We start from the raw sequence: 18,118 nt of genomic DNA, 5'->3' as shown, positions 1-18,118 counted from the left end.
CGCTGTCGCCTCCTACCGTTCGCCTCCACGCACTGCAGGCGGTATATCTCAATGCATGGTGATACATTACACTAATACATGCAGCATGCTTATGCTCAGCCTGGATTAAATATTTAACTCACCCCGCGGAGACTTAAGTAAATAATTCTGTGCATAATCTGTCACATTAATGAAGACAAAGAAGAAAAAAGGCAAGTAATTCAAAGTAAATTTTATTTGTATTTAACATTCCACATCACTGAGAACAAAGACTTCTCTGCTTTTGTCAACAGCTGGCTGAGGACGGTACAAAAAGAGCAGCCACTTTAATAAATGCATCGACTTTGACTTCATCGGCTTTCTGTGAGGTGGTTTCAGATGGACGTGTCACACAGGAGGCGTTTAAAATGTTCCTTGGTTTAATGTTTTCATATTAAAAAAAGAAGCCAAACGGTGGGAGGGGGTTGTGATGCGAGGAGGATACAAACTGCAGGTATTGCTTAGTAGTAGATACAAATGTCTCCGTGCTGAGAGGAAGTGTTCAGAAAGGGAAACGGAGAGGGAGAGCATGCAGAAGTGGAGAAACTGGAGTTAGTTATTTGATAAGACCGTCTTTACAAGGAGAAATTAAACCAATTAACTGTATTTAGTGACTGGAGCCCTTTTCAGACACATCCTTCACCTGAACACGGCAGCCTTCTGCATCACATTCATCACAGCAGGTCGAATGATGCAGTCGCTTTAGAAAGGACAGGCAGGCACATGGCCCTTCTGCATCTTTGTCGTGTTCGCCTCACTAAAGCCTGAACCACAGAAACCTGCACACGATCAAAAATTAGTTTCTAAGTTTAGGAAATATTTAGAGATTTTTCTCTTACTTAATTCTGCTTTAAAAGAAAAGCAGGAATCTGAATGTTGAGCTTGTGTGTAAGGGGAAGCACCATGCAGCACACATACAGAGATTCCACTCTTAGTCACTGTAGCCAAGTGTGAGTACACACCTTTAGTGTTTGAGGCTACAGGTGCCAGGCATCACAATTGTTCTCAGAAAGCAGCAGTGTGACCTTCAGTGTGAATAAAACAATCCATGTCTGAAAAGGGCTGAAGGTGTCACAGGATTGAACCAGAGAACATCCAGGTGCAGATTTGTGTGTTGGTTTATTAGCCAGCAGTCATTTCTTCATGTTTCCATGTTGTATGTAGGCTGTTGTTGGATAGTATGTGCTCGAAACCGATGTACTGCTGTCCAGCCATCCGCTCAGTATCTGTAGTATGGACTCCGCGATCGAGACCGCGACCGCGACCTCCTGGAAAAAAGAAAAGACTCCAGTATAAAGAGCAGCGTAACAAACAAAGATATGACTCCTGTGCTTTAGTGTGACATTAAAAATTTGTTTCTAATCTGGTGAAGATCATCTTATCAGCTCCATCAAGGTGGGTAAGCTTCAGTTGTTTAGTCGTTAGCAGTATTACAAACCAACTACCGGAATGACTTTCATAGAAAGTCAGTGAAGAGGTGGAGCCCAGCTGAAGGAAATGACCCTTTAAATGTTGGTGTCTGCACCTCAGTCAGTGGGGTTTGGAAATATCCATCTGAGTTTTAGAAACCACTTCAAATTGTAAATTTTAGCACAAAGTTCTTTTATTTATTTAAAATAAGTATTCATGTCCATGCAGTTTAGCCCCAGTTTTTCTTTTTTACAAACATCCCTGAAGTAAACAAGCCTAAGACATCAATAACACATTACCATCAGGCCGTAAAATGTTCATCCAAAATCATTCATCAGCCTTCACTTCAGACCTAAACACAAGTTATAAACATAAAGTACACTTCCTGAGCACTTTATTAGAAACACTTTTAAACCTGCTCATTCAAGCAGACACTCAATCGGCCACTGACGTGGCGGCAGTGAAGTGTGTAACATGTTACAGGTCAGGAACAGGTAATGAGGAAACAGCTGTTCTCAGGGACTTCGACTGTAGCATGACTGTTGGTGCCACAGAGGCTGATTTGAGTATTTCTCACAGTGCTGATTACTAGTGGCACTAAAGCCAAAAAAACACAGAGTGATATCTGTGGACAGATGAGGGAGATCCAATGAGAAAGGTCAGATAACCACAAAAAGGAGCTCAGACTGAGCACGTGACCCACGTCTATGTATGAAGGTTACAGACGGACAGGACGTTTGTCCAATACACAGAAATTATATAATGCTGTTGAGATGAAAGGACTAGAACCCCCAGTGTGGAATCCACTGACAATGCTGTTTGGAGAGTAAAGGGAGCCCTGAACTGAGTATTAAATGGTAAAAACGGACTGGTGCTTAAATGGTGCTTTTCTACTCAGTTACACACTTTATAACCAGAGGGAGTCAGGAATCGATCCACTCACTTTCCAACTGGTAGACGAGCTTGTAGTGTTCCTAATAAAGTGCTCTGTGGATGTTCACATGTGGCTGTAGAGAAACTACCTGAAAAGGTATTGACCTCTTTGCATTTAGTCTGACTTTTCAACACTAATCTGTACTCTAATTTGCAACTGATGAGAAGACAAATAGCTTAACTACGGTGTCTGCAGGCCTGGTGATGAGCCTTTGAGACAGTGTGTGTGTGTGTGTGTGTGAGTGTGAGAGAGAGTGTGAGAGAGAGAGAGAGAGACAGAAAAAAAAGACATAATTCATTCTGCTTCATTGTGGCTGTGCAGATTCTTGTGGCTTCTCACATACCTTTTGTATGAGTTGTATTCTCGGCCTGAGGGACAGAGGACAGAGCCACGATGAAAAACAACTGCATGCCAGAACATCTTAAAGCCCATAAAACTGGCAGAGCAGAAACTGATGGCAGCAAATCAGAGCCTGAGCTGATTAAATATTTTGGTTACTTCTGTGCGAGTATGCAAGGCTGCAGAACAAACACTGCGTGTTCATTAAGCCACATTCTAATTACACAGGAGCCATGTTGCTGCTGTCAATCAAAAACCTAAAGCCTTACCATATTTGGAAGGAGAAGGCGAGTGGCTCTGTCGCCCATATTGTCTTTCCCATTCGTCCCTTTCTTTCTCACGGCGCTCGCGCTCCCTAAATGCAGAGCGCCAGGGTCAGAAAGTTGCGACACACAAATACCAAACGGTCCAGCTAGGCACACAAACACGGACTTACTTCATGCGTATCTTGCGTGCCATGGCTCGCAGTTCGCCTTCTCGCTCCTGTAAAGTAAACAACCAGCAATAAGAGGAAATAGGTGGATAAAGACGCTTCTGTCTTACTAAACCTCAGACATGCTCACACACACACACACACACACACACACACACACCTGTCGTTTGTGTTCCTGCTGTTGGATCTTCACCTGAGCGGCTTTCTTATCCGCCTTGGCTGCAGATCAGACAAAAGGAATAATTTAGTTAAATCAGATCTTTATCATCTTTTTCACTTTGCATAATATGAGAAAATCTTCAACAGTTTCAAGTTGTGCACAGTGCTGATTCTTAATTCGCACGCTAACCACAAACACATGCGATCTGCTCGGCTGCACTCACACTGCTTGTTGAGAGCCTTCTGCATTCTCAGCTTCAGCCGTTCCTGTGGGGTCATCTTGGGCTGCAGGTGACACAAATGTGTTAGCACAGCTTTCCATGGCCGGAAAAAAAAAGAAGTGTGTGTGTCAGTGTGCACGCATGTGTTAGAGAGAGGGGGAGGTACCGGGGCTATTGTACAAATTCAATACCATCACCTTTACGAACAGTAGCTGGTGGAGATAAAAAGGGTGACAGATTACAAGTGATTGAAAACATTTTGTGTGTTGGAACAACAACAACAAAAACAACTCTGTGTGTGTGTGTGTGTGTGTGGGGAGACAAACTGCTGCTTTAGCTTGCAACTGCTGTGGGACAGTTTAGAGACAGGCCAGGATCAAAACAACATGAACACAAATATATAGTTTAAAAAAAAAAAAAAAAGAACAGTTGCAAGAAAAAGTTTGTGGACACTTTGGAATTACTATGATTTTTGCACTGATTGGTTTCAAAATGAAGATCAATCTTTATGCATTTCAAAAATTTAAAACAACCTGGGTAATCACTGAGTACAGGCAGGGAAAAGTACTACCAAAGTCAATTGGAATCAGGCGTTCCAATTGATAAGGTGAGACTGAAGTTTGGGTCGTCTCCAAATCGAGGAAACAGAGAACTGCCGATTATCTCTCTGCAAAAATAGCATCAGGAATATAGAGTATAGTCCTGGGGAAAACACCCAAGGGTAACAACAAAATCCCTGGACTCTCTGCCAAGTTGTAGACATAAGGTTAATTGTGACCCCACAGGAAACCACAACTCTGCAAACTCTACACCCCAAAAAACCAGAACACCATTCTGTGAAGCACGATGGAGGCACAATTATGCTTTAGGCTGACTTGTTACCCCAGGTTTTGGACACCTCGCGATCGTAAGGAGAGCAACAAATTACGAAGTATTTTACTGGAAAATGTAAACCCACAAGGAGAGGACTGGTAATCCAAGAACAGAATGAACCAAAGACAAAGAAAATTCAAGGTTTGGACGAGCCAAGGCAGAATCGTCCTGACCTTAATCCATCTGGGGAGGGCTGTTTGAGGGCATTTTCACACCTAAAGTTAGTTTACCCTGGTCCAAATCGGTTGATGAGTTTTGTTTATTTACACACAGAAAACTCCAATCAAACCAAAAAGTATCACTAAAAATCACGTGAGAACATTCAATCTGCTTATTGGCCACATGTGTCTAAGATGGGAAGAAAATGCTGTGCTCTGGAGCAGCAGATAACTCAGAGTTTACTCCTAACATTCATGTTTATCTGGGTAATATTTTACAGTTTGTGTACTGAGCACGTCTGCATTACTCCGCTACATCCCAGAAAGCAAAGCACACCTGGCTACGGGAAGACGTTTAGCTCAAATTTGCATCTGGTCCTACAAAGTACTCTGGAGTTTGTCTGGATCTGGATCGAGACCTCCATCTCCAAAGGGACTCAATGTGGTTGTTTTGTCCACACCTGGAGTGCAATTACCATGTTCACACCTGCACAAAGGAACAACGCCAATGGGGAAAGAAACGTCGCAGAAATACTGACAAACTCAAACAGTTATGTAGAGAGGAACAGGCCCAGATTCCTGCTCAGTGTTGTCTCATAAGCAGCGATGACAAACACATGAAGGATTATTGCCGTTGAAAATTCAAATATTGAAATGAGTGATTGCTCAATGTGTTCAAGAAAGGCATTAACTGTTTAAGAAATCAGACCCCATGAGTAAGTAATGCAGAAATCATAATTCTCATGGCAACCCAAAGATTTTCTTGCAACTGTACGAACACTGCCAGAGAGATGAAAGAAAAACAAGGACTGGAGGAGGAGAGAGGGTCAGAAAGTGAAACAAGAGCAAGTTCAGGTCCGGTGAGTTTAAAAAGTTGGCCAGTGGCGTTTTGTCACGACACACCCTTCGCTGGGCTGTTCAAATCTGGCCAGGCAAGAAAAACTGCAGGTCACAAGCTGCAGGCAAACGCAACAGACGAGCTGATAACAACTTGTACACTATTTGACTGTGTGACAGTTGGGATGTATTCAAACCTCGTCCTCTCTTCCAGGAAAAGAGTGAGAAGAAAAGTCGTCCATGACAGAAATACATTTCACAAAACAGTTTTGCTGGTTTACTCTTAAAGGGAATTGCTCGAAAATTTAGGAAGTCTACTTATTCGCTCAATTGTTGTTTTGATCTTTGTGTCCATTTGTACTTTCAAAAGTGTCCGACGATTTCTTTAATCTATATGTTCGTCATTCACGTGTTCATTACTGATTTATAGATTGTCATAAGATGAAGAAGTGATCATCTTCATCTCAAGACCTTTGATGTGTCACAGTGTGTTTATTTTAGACTAAAAACAGATGCATAAAGATAACTGCACACTCTCTCCTCTAGAAACTGCACACATTCATCCAGCACCAAGATTAAAATCATCATCAAGACTTCAGAGGATGTATAAAAGTTCACTTCATAAAGAAATGGCAGCATTAACTTAGACATTTGGCAAGAATACTGTAGTGTAATTTGCAGTGCGTGTCCACTTTAGGGGGAGGGGGATAAGAATAAAATAACTGTTCTCTGTGGGCAACAATGGCTTCTACATCCCAGTGTGGTGGACAACCAAGTCAGCCTGTCAGGGATGAGGGAGGCGTAGGCTTTAGCAAGAAACCCAGCTAGATCAAATTCTTACTGACTTTGGCAGCTCCCGTCTCTTTACCACCCGAAGTGTCAGGCCTGGAGAGAGGAGAAGAAGAAGACAGAAAAACACAACATGATGAGGCGAAGATGGCATATTTATATATGCAAATACTGACTTTCTAACAGGTGTAACGCTGAAGGGTGAGGATGGCTTTTAAATGTGAAAAGCAATAAAGAACATGTGTTAAATTGTTCTGGCTTCGTGACACTGAAACTGACTGTTTTAAGACACTTATTTATGGACTTATTTATTGTTCACTGGTGCAGCACAGGCCTAGTCAGGTGCCTTAAGTCTGAAAAGTGATGACGGTAAATACAGACCTGTCAGCCAGAAAGCAATAAAGTACTACTTATATTTCCACTTTACAGCACAGCTTATCTCCAAACCTTTTGTCTTGTGTGTCATTAAACTCAAGTAGCTTGCTGTTCAGCTTTTGATTAGCCAATTTAATGAGTTATGAGTCGAAAGTGTGCTTTTCCTGAGACAAAACCATTCTTAAAGAGTGGGGAAAAATACAAAGTTTGATAAAAACCAGTAAAAGGTTGAAAAATGTTGGTGGTTTTTAATCAAGCAGCCTGAAATGCACGTGTCTATTTTGCCTAAAAATACACCTTTTAGAGCAACATCTCCTAAAATGTGGGGCAAGGCCCCCTGGTGGGCTAACAATATACAGCAGTCAGGCCACAAAAGGTCAGTCACAGTGACTAAAGTCTTTGTAAACACGTTTAAATAACCAGGAAATATTTAAATGACAGCTGATGAAGTGAAGAGATTTCTCTTTTGTCTTTTAAATGGATCTCACTCCTGCTCTGATCATTTTGCGAGGAAAAAGTTAAACTGGAGAGGTGGTAATGAAGAATTATACTCCACTAAGAAATCATCAGAAGCCCAAAAATGAATCTGTGACGACACAAGCCCAGAGACACTTAGTCTCATTTATGTGTGATTAAGGGTTTGGATGAGTGGCAGAATATTTCCAGATTTCTGACAAGGCCAGGGAACTTTCATTTTGGATATTAAAGACACCGCTCTTTCTATAATATTGATTATATACATTTTCACACTTTGTTACAGTGTTTTAGGGTCTTCTTACTTTCTTAACTTGTCAGAGATGGCAATGGTAGCAGGCTGGGCCCCTCTGTGGGCAGGGGATGGGCTACGGCGAGGACGGCTAGGGGTTCGTGAGGGACTGTGGCTGCCGCTGTCACCACGACGATGTCCTCCACTGCTCCGACCCCCTCGCCTCGAGTTGCCGCCCTGACGTGAGCTCGAGCGCGACCTAATAGAAAGACAAAAGGGCTTCAACTACAGAATTCTGTTAGGCAGTTCATGTAGCACTGCTTACGGATTTAGCTAACCTTGTTCTTCTACGTGCCGAGTATCGTCTCCTATCCCTGTCTCTGTCCCTATCCCTGTCTCGATCCCGGTCTCGTTCTCGCTCTCTGTCCCTCTCGCGTTCTCTGTCTCTGTCATTGGAGCGTGACCGGTCACGTCTCCTCCACGATCCTCCGTTCCCTCCTCTACCTCGGGAGTAGGACCTAGAGCGCCGCCTTGACCGCGAGCGACTCCGGGATCGACGCCCATCTCTTCCCCCGCGTCCTCGTCGGGGTCGGCGTGAATGTGACGATGAGCGAGAGGAGGACTGAGAGGAGGAGCGCGAGGAGGAAGAAGGGGAATGGCTGCTGGATGACCTTCGTCTCCTGAATAAACAGAGACACAGCGTTTCAGTATAAATACAGGCCAGCACCTAGCCTATCATTACATCATATTCTCCGCTTTTAAATGTGTTATGTTGTTTAATTTATAGAAAAATTTTGATAACCGATTTCAGCTTTGAAAAGTACCCAATCAGATTTTTCTTTATGTGCATGCACACTTCAATAGTTCCTTTTTGATAGTCGGTGATTATTTGGTCAGATACTCTGAAAACTGATCCATCTCTCCGACCACAAAAACAATCGATATTCTTTCTGCATGAACAGCTGCGGTCATTTTAATTAACAGTGACTGCAAGAAGAAAAACCAGGAGGAGGGAAAGTTACCGACCGGGAGCCCCTGCTATGACCTGCAGAGTGCTGCGAGTTGGAAGGGGCGTGGCCAGAGTGAGGAGCAGCTGTTTGCGGTGCTGCCGCGGCTTCGTCGTCACTGCCGCCGAAGCTGGTGATGAAGGTGATCTTCTCTGGACCGGGAGTACGTGAGCGTGAGCGTGACTCAGAGCTGGACTCTGACTCTGGCCTGAAAGTGATCAGAAATTTTTTTTAGTTAAGACACACAGAGGCAGACAACCAATCAGAAAAGTGGGAAGGACAAATCAAGTGGGTGAACTCACCGTTTATAAGGATCATATGTTGGACTGTCTCTCCTGGCGTAGCTGCAATAGGAAAGGGCGAGTTAACATAACCACGTTCTGAGGTACGGTGAAGTTCATTAAGGAAAAATAATGCAAATTTACCTCGGAGGGCTGATTTGTCTTCCTTTTAGCCTCTTCTCTCTAAACTCCCTCCTCTGTCTACGAGAGCGACGGCCCTGAGACAATCAAGCAAACAAACATTATAAAACCTGTAAACACAACCCACACAAACACTTCCCTCAGCAGATTTAGTCTTACAGAGTACATGGCCTTCTCCGCCTCCAGAGCTTTGGCATGTTTGATGGCCTCCACTTCTTCCTTGTCTTTCCTCAACATCCTGACAAATGGGTAGCACAATCACAGCATTACAAAAACCACAAAAATCATTATTTAAACACAGAAGAGCATCAACTTGAAGAAAAGAAAACCAATGATCCTCAGTTTAACAGCATGAGATACATGCGTTCGCGTCGGAGCCACGGCTCAGTGTACTCATTACGGTTTATGTTTTAATGTCAGATGCTCACGTTAAACATTGCCATGGTTTCAAACAATAACAAGAGTGGCTGTACGAGCAATGGCTCAGGCTTAAATTGTTCTTATTCCCCAACTTCAGAAAGTGTTTTTTTTTTTTTTACCCCTGGGAGAGCAGCTAGTTTAGTTGGGCTGCACAAAAGCCAATTAAGACAACATTAAAAATGAAAAAGCTCATTTTGCACTGTGAACCATACAAAGCTACTCCACTGGAGTCCAAGAATACAAACATGCTGCTCAAAGTTCGCCTTGAATGAAAAAAAAAAGCTATATTAACTTTACTTTGATCAAGACACTAATTAAAATTTAAAGAACCACTGACATCATGATGTCATTAATGACATGTTACCTGACAAAGTCTCCTTCAGCCATTCCATATGGCGTTGCCATTTTGTTCAGGTCCATCACCTGCTCCTGGTTCAGCTCATCAACATCAACCTCCACATCTGAAAGCACACACACAGACACATCATTTTTTAACAAGTCGATTTCTTACCCCAGCATTAAACAGAAACACTGTTGACCTGAGATCAGATCGTCGGTTCACAGTATTTAAAACACAATTATCACATAACCAAGAAAAACCTGCAACCGGGCAGAAAAGATGAGCAGTGCCAGCTGAGTGGATCACTTTTATAAAGACAACCTTCCCCAGGTACAGTGTAAGATAACTAGTGTTATTTCTCAATAACTAGCGTTTCACACGCTGTTAAATTGCTTGGTTCAACTGCATTCATTTCTCATTGGTATGTGACATTTCTCCTTCGCTGAAGCCCATTTTGAGGGTTAGTCTGAAGCTAATCCTGGTCCAGCTACACAGATGTGCATCTGGCCATTTGAACCCTGCACTGCATTAATTATGTCACAAATCCAGCTCGCACAGTCAAATTGACAATTTCAGATTTTAGTCTCTTCTGAGAAACGTTCTGTGGAATAACTCTCACACATCCAAGAGACGAAAAGCTGATCAAACACTTTCTCTGTGGACAGCTGCAACTCTAAATGTTTTATTTGGCCATCTCCTTAATTTTATTTCCCTAACACATAGATTACTCCAGTGAAACACGCTCACCGATATCTGGAATGCCTTCGTCATCTTCGGATTCACTGTTTTCTGAATTGTCTTCCTCTTTGTCTGACTGGGGCTCAGGCTCTGCTACAGTGCTGTCTTCATACGTGTAACCAATGGTGGCCTTCTTCTCAGCCAGTCTGCACAACACAAGGAAAGATTTATAAACACAACTTAAAATACTGGATTTCACAGTGGAAATAAAGAAATCACTTTAAAATTTAGTTCATACTTTTTCTTCTCATCCTCATTTGGTTTGGGCAGACCACCATAGAGCTCATCCAGGTAGATCTGGTATAAACACTGCTCCTCAGAGACTGCAGGAGGACAGGAGGGATTTAAAGAGCACAACACAACTGCAAAATATACCCACTGAGAGCAGGTCAACACACTGCCATGGTCACATTAAGAATACAGGTGCAACACTATTAAGCGCATTACACAGTCATGTAGATTTTGTGTGTTAACACTCACTGTTGGCAAAGTCATTCTGTACAAGGCCTCTGTAGCGCTCATAGTTACACTTTCTCTCCTCCATCTCCTGCTCTGGAGTGCTGCATGAGACAAAGATTATTGTTGGTCACATTACACCTCACTAAACACTCAAATCTCACCACAGCAAACTGGTTTGTCTCCTGACCAAGCATGAAAGATGACTAAAAATACAATCTCACAGATGACCTGTTCAATTACTGAGCAGCAGGTGTTTTATCAAAGAGTAATAACCAGAAGTCTTACTAAAAAGCCACTCTTCGGTTATTACCACAAGTTTCAATGCACCAGCACAAGCAGTCAGTGAAGTAATCGGCATTACAACACATAAAGATGGAAACAGACAGTCGTGCTATGACCAGCGATTTTAAATTAAATTTTATCTTGTTTTTAATTCTTTAATTCTATTCAGTTTTCCATCACTTTACAGAATCACTTGGTATTTTTTAGATTAGTTTTTACTTTTTAAAAAGGTTCAGTTTTAGTTTAGTTTTTAATTTTAGTCTTTTAAATTATTATAATGTAATACGAGGGGTATTTATCAGAGAAAGTAGCCCCAGCAACCATCTTCAACAAAGTCTCCTAATGGGTGGTGTTTTGAGAAATCAATCAGGTTCTTTACAAGTTATTTAGCAGCAGGTTCTCCACAAGCACGAGTCCAAGATTGGAGAGAGGTTACCATCATTCGGCATTTCGCCTGACCAGTCACAAACAGCTCTCCTTCACCCCCGTGGGCGGCTATCTGCGACCAACCAAAGGCCTACAGTATCAGGGCCAGATCTGCTATCATGCTGTTGCAGCACACCTGCGTTTTGGCATGCAGATGTATTTTTGGGGGCTCCTTTCACAAGGTGTAAAATCTGAGGAGGGGAATATTTAAATCAAGTGCACAAGTTGATTTGTTAATGTTTTCAAACACTGTTTATTTTTGGCACTTGTTATTGAAATGGACTGACTGTGCCTGTGTTTAGAAAACAGTGAACCTGTAAAACTAACCACAGCTATGATCAGCATTTGAGGATTGTGCTGACATCTTATTTCACCCCCGTTTAGAGGTGTTTAGTCAATCCTGCAGCTGGCAGCTTCACACCACTGTCCAAAGACATACACATAATGTCAACTGCTCTTGTACTGAGCAGGATTACTGCTACAACCACGCATCATCAGCAGGGAAACACCAAAATGTCTTACAACGGCCTAAAAATCAGTTCACTTTCCTATTAGCGGGTCAACAATCCAGCACTTACTGACCACAGGCTTAAAACCCAGGAAATCCGGAGGACCATGAGGACCCATTTTAATAATCTGTATTCATACTGGGAATCAAGGTCATGCAAGCTGTTGCCCTTCTGCTCCACAGGTGGTTTCTGTCCTCCCTGAGCTCACCTTAGGACACCTGCATTACAGTTTGGACAGATGTACTGCCCCAGTCAAAGCCCCCACCTGCCACTGTCTTAGGAGCGGGTCACCAGAAGCACTAAAGCTGTGCTTGTAGAGTCATCGTCGAATTTTAAATATGGACAATAAAATATCCATCTAGTTGCAAACTGTTTCCTAATTTAGAGAAACGTTATAAAACATAAATCTACTACTACAGACTACTGCAGCAGGTGTTTCGGCTTTATTATTATAGGAATTATAATATAAGTAATTAAATTAGCCTATTTTGCAGGTGAAAAAATGACCTGTTTGGGTTTTTTTTCTTAAAACAAACAAAAAAGGGGTCACCATCTCTTTTGACCACTAAAGTTAGATCAGCTCAACCTCATAAGAGCAAATGTTTCCACATAATTAAAAAACAAAACAAAACAAAAAAAGAACAAACTGAAAACATAATCCATACCAAATTATGCCTAGTTATTTTTTTGAAAGCCCTCTTTGATGAACTATCTTAACTGTTGACTATATAACAATCTGTACTGCATATGTACAACAATCTATGGTGAATGTGTGAATCTCCTCACAACTGTCCAATGTAGAATCATACAACAAAAGTAAAGTAAATAAATAACTGTAAAATGTTCACACAATGTGGGTTCCATGTTAAAAATGTGACTTTAAGTACTTTCAGACTTACGATGTGGTGAGCAGAGGTGGAGTGTAGGTGGGGATGTAGTCCAGGTGAGCCCTTACATCAAACCTGTCAATCATGTTGTTGGCATCTCCTTGCCAAGGCATCCTTCAGACAACAAAAAGGAGGCAACATGTGATCATAAGCTCTGTGGTGTGGCTCATCTCTTATTATGTGTGGATTTTGTGATTTTCCTCACATGTTTGCAGGGCTCTCTGCAGCCAGTGCAACAGCTGGATCCAGGTGGATCTTGTAGGCTCGACCATGAACTTGAAGAAACTGAGCAGGATCTTTTTTCTATCAAAAGAAAATGAAACTGTCAGAATGCAATGCATTGACTAATATCTAAAAACTATGAAATGTTACACTGCACAGCACTTTAATTAAACTGAAACCAACAACCATGGAAATTAACTTCTAAAACTTCACACTTTTTTTTTTTTAAACAGTAACTGGTTCATTGATGCAATGAGGATAACTGAAAGCTGTGTCAACTATATGCATATGTTTTTAAAAATACCACAAAGTTTGGACCCACATAACTGTGTATAAATTTGCTCAAATCTTTTCTTTTTTTAAAATCCTGCAGTAAGAGTGTTCAGGCCAGACCTGCTCACTCCTACCCGGTGGTACACTGTGGCAATGCTACATGATAAAGTTTCTTACTATCTTTTCGTAGTACTCTCGCCGGCGCTCGCCTCGCCGTTTGTAGTCTACCATCATGCCACGGAGCTTGCGCTCATGTTTGCGGGCCTCCTGCCACATGACGGCTCCGCTAGGGGTGGGGGCGCGGCGGGGCACGGCTGCTACTCAGGGCAAACAAGCAAGAATCATGGAAGACAGGAGAAAGTGAGATTAAGGGATGTTAGGGGCAAGATTAAAAATAAATAAATAGTGGACTTGATAAACAGAGCACTTCAAGAGCTCTGAACTCCACGTTATTTCCTTGATATACAGACAGAAAGTATCTCTTACATATTACAGTTGATATCTCTGATCAGAACCAACTACAGAGTGCAACCAGTACATCTGCAAACACACTATCAACACTCAAGACTACTGAAATTCCCAGTCTTAAGCTTCACACTAAACACAGGCAATGTTGTAATGCAATCGTTACCTAGATTCCTTGTTAAACACTTGACAACCTAAGGCACGCACTGACGTCTAAACTTCTAACAAGACAACAGACACATAGCGTGAGATTAAAAGGCCATGAATGCACAAATTGTTTGTAGCCTGTCTATTCATAAGTAAACTGAGACATATTGGTCACTTCCTAAAACTGAAGTTGTGACACGTCATGTTAGAGATGTGAGGGAAATTCAGTGTAACGAAAAACCAAAAATGTATACGTTTGCCATTAATTTGCATCAGTGTCTACACTTCCAGTGAATTTCTCGGAGTGTTTGACGAAACTCATATCCGCACTAATGACAGGCTTATATTTTTCTATAGCAGATTCCTAGTCCTCATTTTGCTAAAACAGGGACATTAAACAAATGACACAAACAAGCAAATACAGCAAATATACTCCGATTTATATTTTAAAAAATAAATAAAATGCATTTCACTGGAAAAAACAAACACCTAAAATATGATTTTGGTACATCACAGAAATTACAGTAACTGTGAATCAAGGTGTCACTTCTGCATCTCCTACCACTAAACGTACTTTTAATTTGCAGCAGTAGCTAAACAGTCTGAAGCTAAAAAGCTAACCTAGTTTTCTATCCAGTATTTACGTAGTTAAAACGGTTACATTACAACGCTGTTTGCCCTCTAAAACAGTTATTTTAACCCGTGTACGCCCCACTTTCAGCGTTCAGATTTAGCCGGGTGCTAAAAAAGTCCGTGTTATCAAAGTGATGTAGGAGTTTGTTAGCATACACACGGGCCTGACTGCGCATGCAGCCCGGGCCTTTTTAATGCCATCTAGCATCACAACTAGCCTAGCTTAGCTGATCTGCAAAGACGTTGGGAACAATAGTCAAAAAAGCAGCTACGAAACACTGAAATCTACACACACGGCCGTACAGGGCATTCAGCGCGGTCTAAATTCTCACAGTGTACCTGTTTTACTAATCGCCAACACACACTCGGGTTCTTTTCAGTTGGCCAAAAGCGATGTTAGCAGAGCGGAGCGTAACCACACGCCTCCTTAGCATATATATATAACAGGTTGCAGTACCGGCTCTGGTCTGTGAGGGCGCTGCGGGGGAGACGTGTGTATGTAACATTAATGGGAAGATACTTTTGAAAAAAATCTCCTTATAATAAAACACAGTAAACAATAATCGCCATCAATACTTCTACCTTCACATCAGAGAACTCAGACCAGAGTCAGAGGAGATTCTATACAAAGCATCACAAAAAAACCCAAAACATTTTGACAGCTTTCTTCTTCTTCTTCTTCTTTTTAAATTCACAGATGGTTTTAATACAATGCTCGGTGTCCTTTTGAAAAATTATGAATAAATATTTAGATTGATTAAATTGGGCTTTTTAGATATAGTTTATACTTTGCTATGATAATTAAAATTTTGAATAAATGTAGTTCTTTTTATTGCTGAAACTGAACAGTATCTTATTCCAGCACAAAGATGAGTCTTTCCAAAAAGTTTTCCTTAAACTTTAACCGGATAATATATGTGGTTTATTTTGAAAGAAAGTTTGTGCACATTATTTACATTATCTGTTGGCTTCTTAATGAAAGTTACATAATAATTCAGTATGAAAAACGGCTCAGTGGTTTTTAAGATTGTGTACCGTATTTGGCCACAAGATGTCCCTGTAAGACAGGAGAGATGCAATTTGAAGTTATCACGGTTAAATAGAGACACTTTCAAGGAATTGGCAAACTGTGTGTGAAAACATTTGTGGTAATCCAGCTAAAAATAATTAAATTAATCTTTCTTTCTACAAAGTATTATGCCCCTGTACAAGTCTATGACTACTTTATGTGCACCAGGACATGCATTAATGCTGCTCTAGTGAGAGTCACTCAGTGTTCAAGCCCTATATTTTCTTGTATTTGTGGAGTTGTCAGACTCTCCTGAATCCCTGTCAGAAATACAAACCCAGGTGCCCTTGGGTCAGTGCATCAGCTGCACATGTGGATGGCCACTAAAATAAATCCTTAAAGGGAATCTGTTATATTCATTTTAACTACCACATTTTTCTGTATAAATCAACTCTTCTGGAGTTGCTGATTTTCATACACACACACACACACACACACACACACACACACACACACACACACACACACACACACACACACACACACACACACACACACACACACACACATTGCATGCATTAAAAAACCAAGGCATGCACTAGACAGCTGAACTTTACATTATGTATCTACATTGTTACCTTTCCCTGTTATGTATATTTACTCATTGTGTGTCTGCCTGTGTTTTAAGCTGAAAGCTACCACACAGCATTTTGTTATGTGACTACAAAATGATAATAAAGAATCTTCAACTCCTCTTATTTATCTCAAGCTGATATTTATTGCAGAGTCAGAACGGAGCTGAAAGTGTCAGAACTGGATATGACTGGGGAGTTTAAGACCATTTTAAAGGAATTAGAGAATAACTCTTTTAGTCAGTGTGACTGCTTTTAATGTTTTGCATATTTGAATATCAGTCATATTTGTTCCTTTACTTGTTATATTATTTTGTGCCTGGACAGGTCTCTCCTGAGAAAGAGATGAATATGGATGAATAAATTATATACAATACCTTTTATTTATAAAAGTATAATCTATCTCTCCAATGTGCTGTAGTCACACAGCTCCTCAGAAAAGTAACTTGGATCCATCTGGGAGGGATCAGACTAGAGGTGCTACTCCTCCGCATGGAAAGGGCCCAATTGAGGTGGTTCGGGCACCTGACAAGGATGCCTCCTGGGTGAGGTTTGCGAGCATGTCTCACAGGGAGGAGGCCCCGAGGCAGACCCTGAACGCACCAGAGAGATTATATCGTTACAGCTTAAATTACTGTAATGCTGATTGCTGGATTATCCAAACGATCAGGATGACTTCAGCTTATTCAGAGTCCTTTCATATACGGGGAAATCTGAACATATCATCACAGTACTGAAGTCAAAACAGGATCAATTCTAAATCCTTCTACAAAGGTTTGAGCCCCGAGAACATTTCTCAGTGTCTATAATGCTAATAGACCTCTAACTGTGTGTGTGTGTGTGTGTGTGTGTGTGTGTCTGTTTTAACTTGTATTTTATTTCTCTCGCAAACTTTGCTTTGTTAGGTTTTATTGCTTTACGACAATAATAATTAAATGTACTATATGAAAAAAAATGACATTAACACTGAAATGTAGATTGGGCTTCTGTGCTCACAGTTGGCTGTCAACTAGATCACAATATTTTATCTTTGTCCATGTTAATAGAACCATCCACCACTGTGAAAGCATATATAACAGAACCTAAGGACAAGCACTTAACACCTTCACACTGAGGGGCAGTGACCTCTTGGCTGAATCTGAAGCTTTCTAATCTGCTGGCTGGGCTTTGACATCCTGCTCAGCAGGTGCAGAAAGAGGCTTGTACATATGTACGTATATATATACGTCTACGTTTGCGTGTGTAAACTCTATTCCCTACATTTCCTCATGACCAGCATGGTTACAGGAAACCATGTTCATTTCCAGCCCACCGCTGTTTGCACAGGTCAGAGGTCACATTTGTCACATCTATTTGCACATTAAATGTCTATGCTGTGACCTTGGAGCTGCTTACACTTGACAATGTTTTATATTTTAGTAACACACAGCATGCATTACTGTAACGATTTAAGTCAACATAGACTGTCTGATATCTGCAAAAATGGTTACACTTAACTTCAGTCATTGCAGACCCATTAAAACCAGAAACTTTAAGTAAATATTTGCCAGTGTTTCCAGCATTTTAAATACTTTTGACCAGCAGTTTGCACAAACCCACTGCTCTTGAAACTTACTGTTATTATTATTACTTTTTTTTTCTTTTTTTTTTGCAGCCACACATTTATTTTTTTAGGAAAACTGGGGTCAGTCAGGTGGTCTCCAATATTTTCCTGGCACCGACAGCATCATTGTTTGTCAACGAGTGTCAGAGAAAGAAAAGGAAACTAGTGAAAGTCATTGTGTATACAATGACTTACACACCTAGTCATTGTGCCTGTGCTCCAACATGAAATATCCTCTCATGGGACTCTGTCAGTGATTTATAAACAGAAAGCTTGGTTGTGACATCTGAAAAATGCATACAGGGAGACAAGGAACTAGACGAACTGATAACTCTTAAACAAATATAAGTAATTTAAGACTAATGTTGCTATTCCAAAGCTTAAAAATAAGC

At 41.2% G+C, this 18,118-nt stretch overlaps 1 protein-coding gene across 2 annotated transcripts; it reads right to left on the bottom strand.

The window, feature by feature from the left end:
- Positions 1-195: 195 nt before the first annotated feature.
- Positions 196-14,925, bottom strand: clasrp (CLK4-associating serine/arginine rich protein). 2 transcript variants are annotated; one of them, XM_063492764.1, is made up of 21 exons: positions 14,822-14,925; positions 13,415-13,554; positions 12,948-13,045; positions 12,755-12,856; positions 10,660-10,739; positions 10,418-10,502; positions 10,189-10,325; positions 9,466-9,562; positions 8,841-8,919; positions 8,685-8,758; positions 8,562-8,603; positions 8,279-8,467; positions 7,591-7,932; positions 7,326-7,511; positions 6,228-6,267; positions 3,518-3,578; positions 3,295-3,353; positions 3,138-3,184; positions 2,971-3,056; positions 2,706-2,730; positions 196-1,286 (listed from the first exon to the last, which is right to left on the bottom strand). In XM_063492764.1, exons 2-21 carry the CDS (start codon positions 13,511-13,513, stop codon positions 1,238-1,240), a joined length of 1,977 nt encoding a protein of 658 aa, XP_063348834.1. In that variant the 5' UTR covers positions 13,514-13,554; positions 14,822-14,925; the 3' UTR covers positions 196-1,237. The 2 variants fall into 2 exon arrangements, 1 of the variants encoding a protein (XP_063348834.1); XR_010095488.1 differs by lacking the exons at positions 196-1,286; positions 2,706-2,730 and having other exon boundaries at positions 2,997-3,056; positions 6,224-6,267.
- Between the last annotated feature and the right edge of the window lie 3,193 nt (positions 14,926-18,118).

This window comes from Pelmatolapia mariae, linkage group LG14 (genome assembly GCF_036321145.2).
Source record: "Pelmatolapia mariae isolate MD_Pm_ZW linkage group LG14, Pm_UMD_F_2, whole genome shotgun sequence".
In the NCBI taxonomy this organism is placed as follows: Eukaryota; Metazoa; Chordata; class Actinopteri; order Cichliformes; family Cichlidae; genus Pelmatolapia; species Pelmatolapia mariae.
This window is presented reverse-complemented; position numbering and strand designations above follow the sequence as displayed.

What these genes read in the sequence shown, in the direction of transcription:
- clasrp (XM_063492764.1), bottom strand. Translation starts at nt 13,513, where the DNA reads ATGTGGCAGGAGGCCCGCAAACATGAGCGCAAGCTCCGTGGCATGATG. An exon ending in AGCAGGAACACAAACGACAG is followed by an intron (nt 3,185 to 3,294) that starts GTGTGTGTGTGT and finishes TTTACTTTACAG; the next exon opens with GAGCGAGAAGGCGAACTGCG. An exon ending in GCACGCAAGATACGCATGAA is followed by an intron (nt 3,057 to 3,137) that starts GTAAGTCCGTGT and finishes CTCTGCATTTAG; the next exon opens with GGAGCGCGAGCGCCGTGAGA.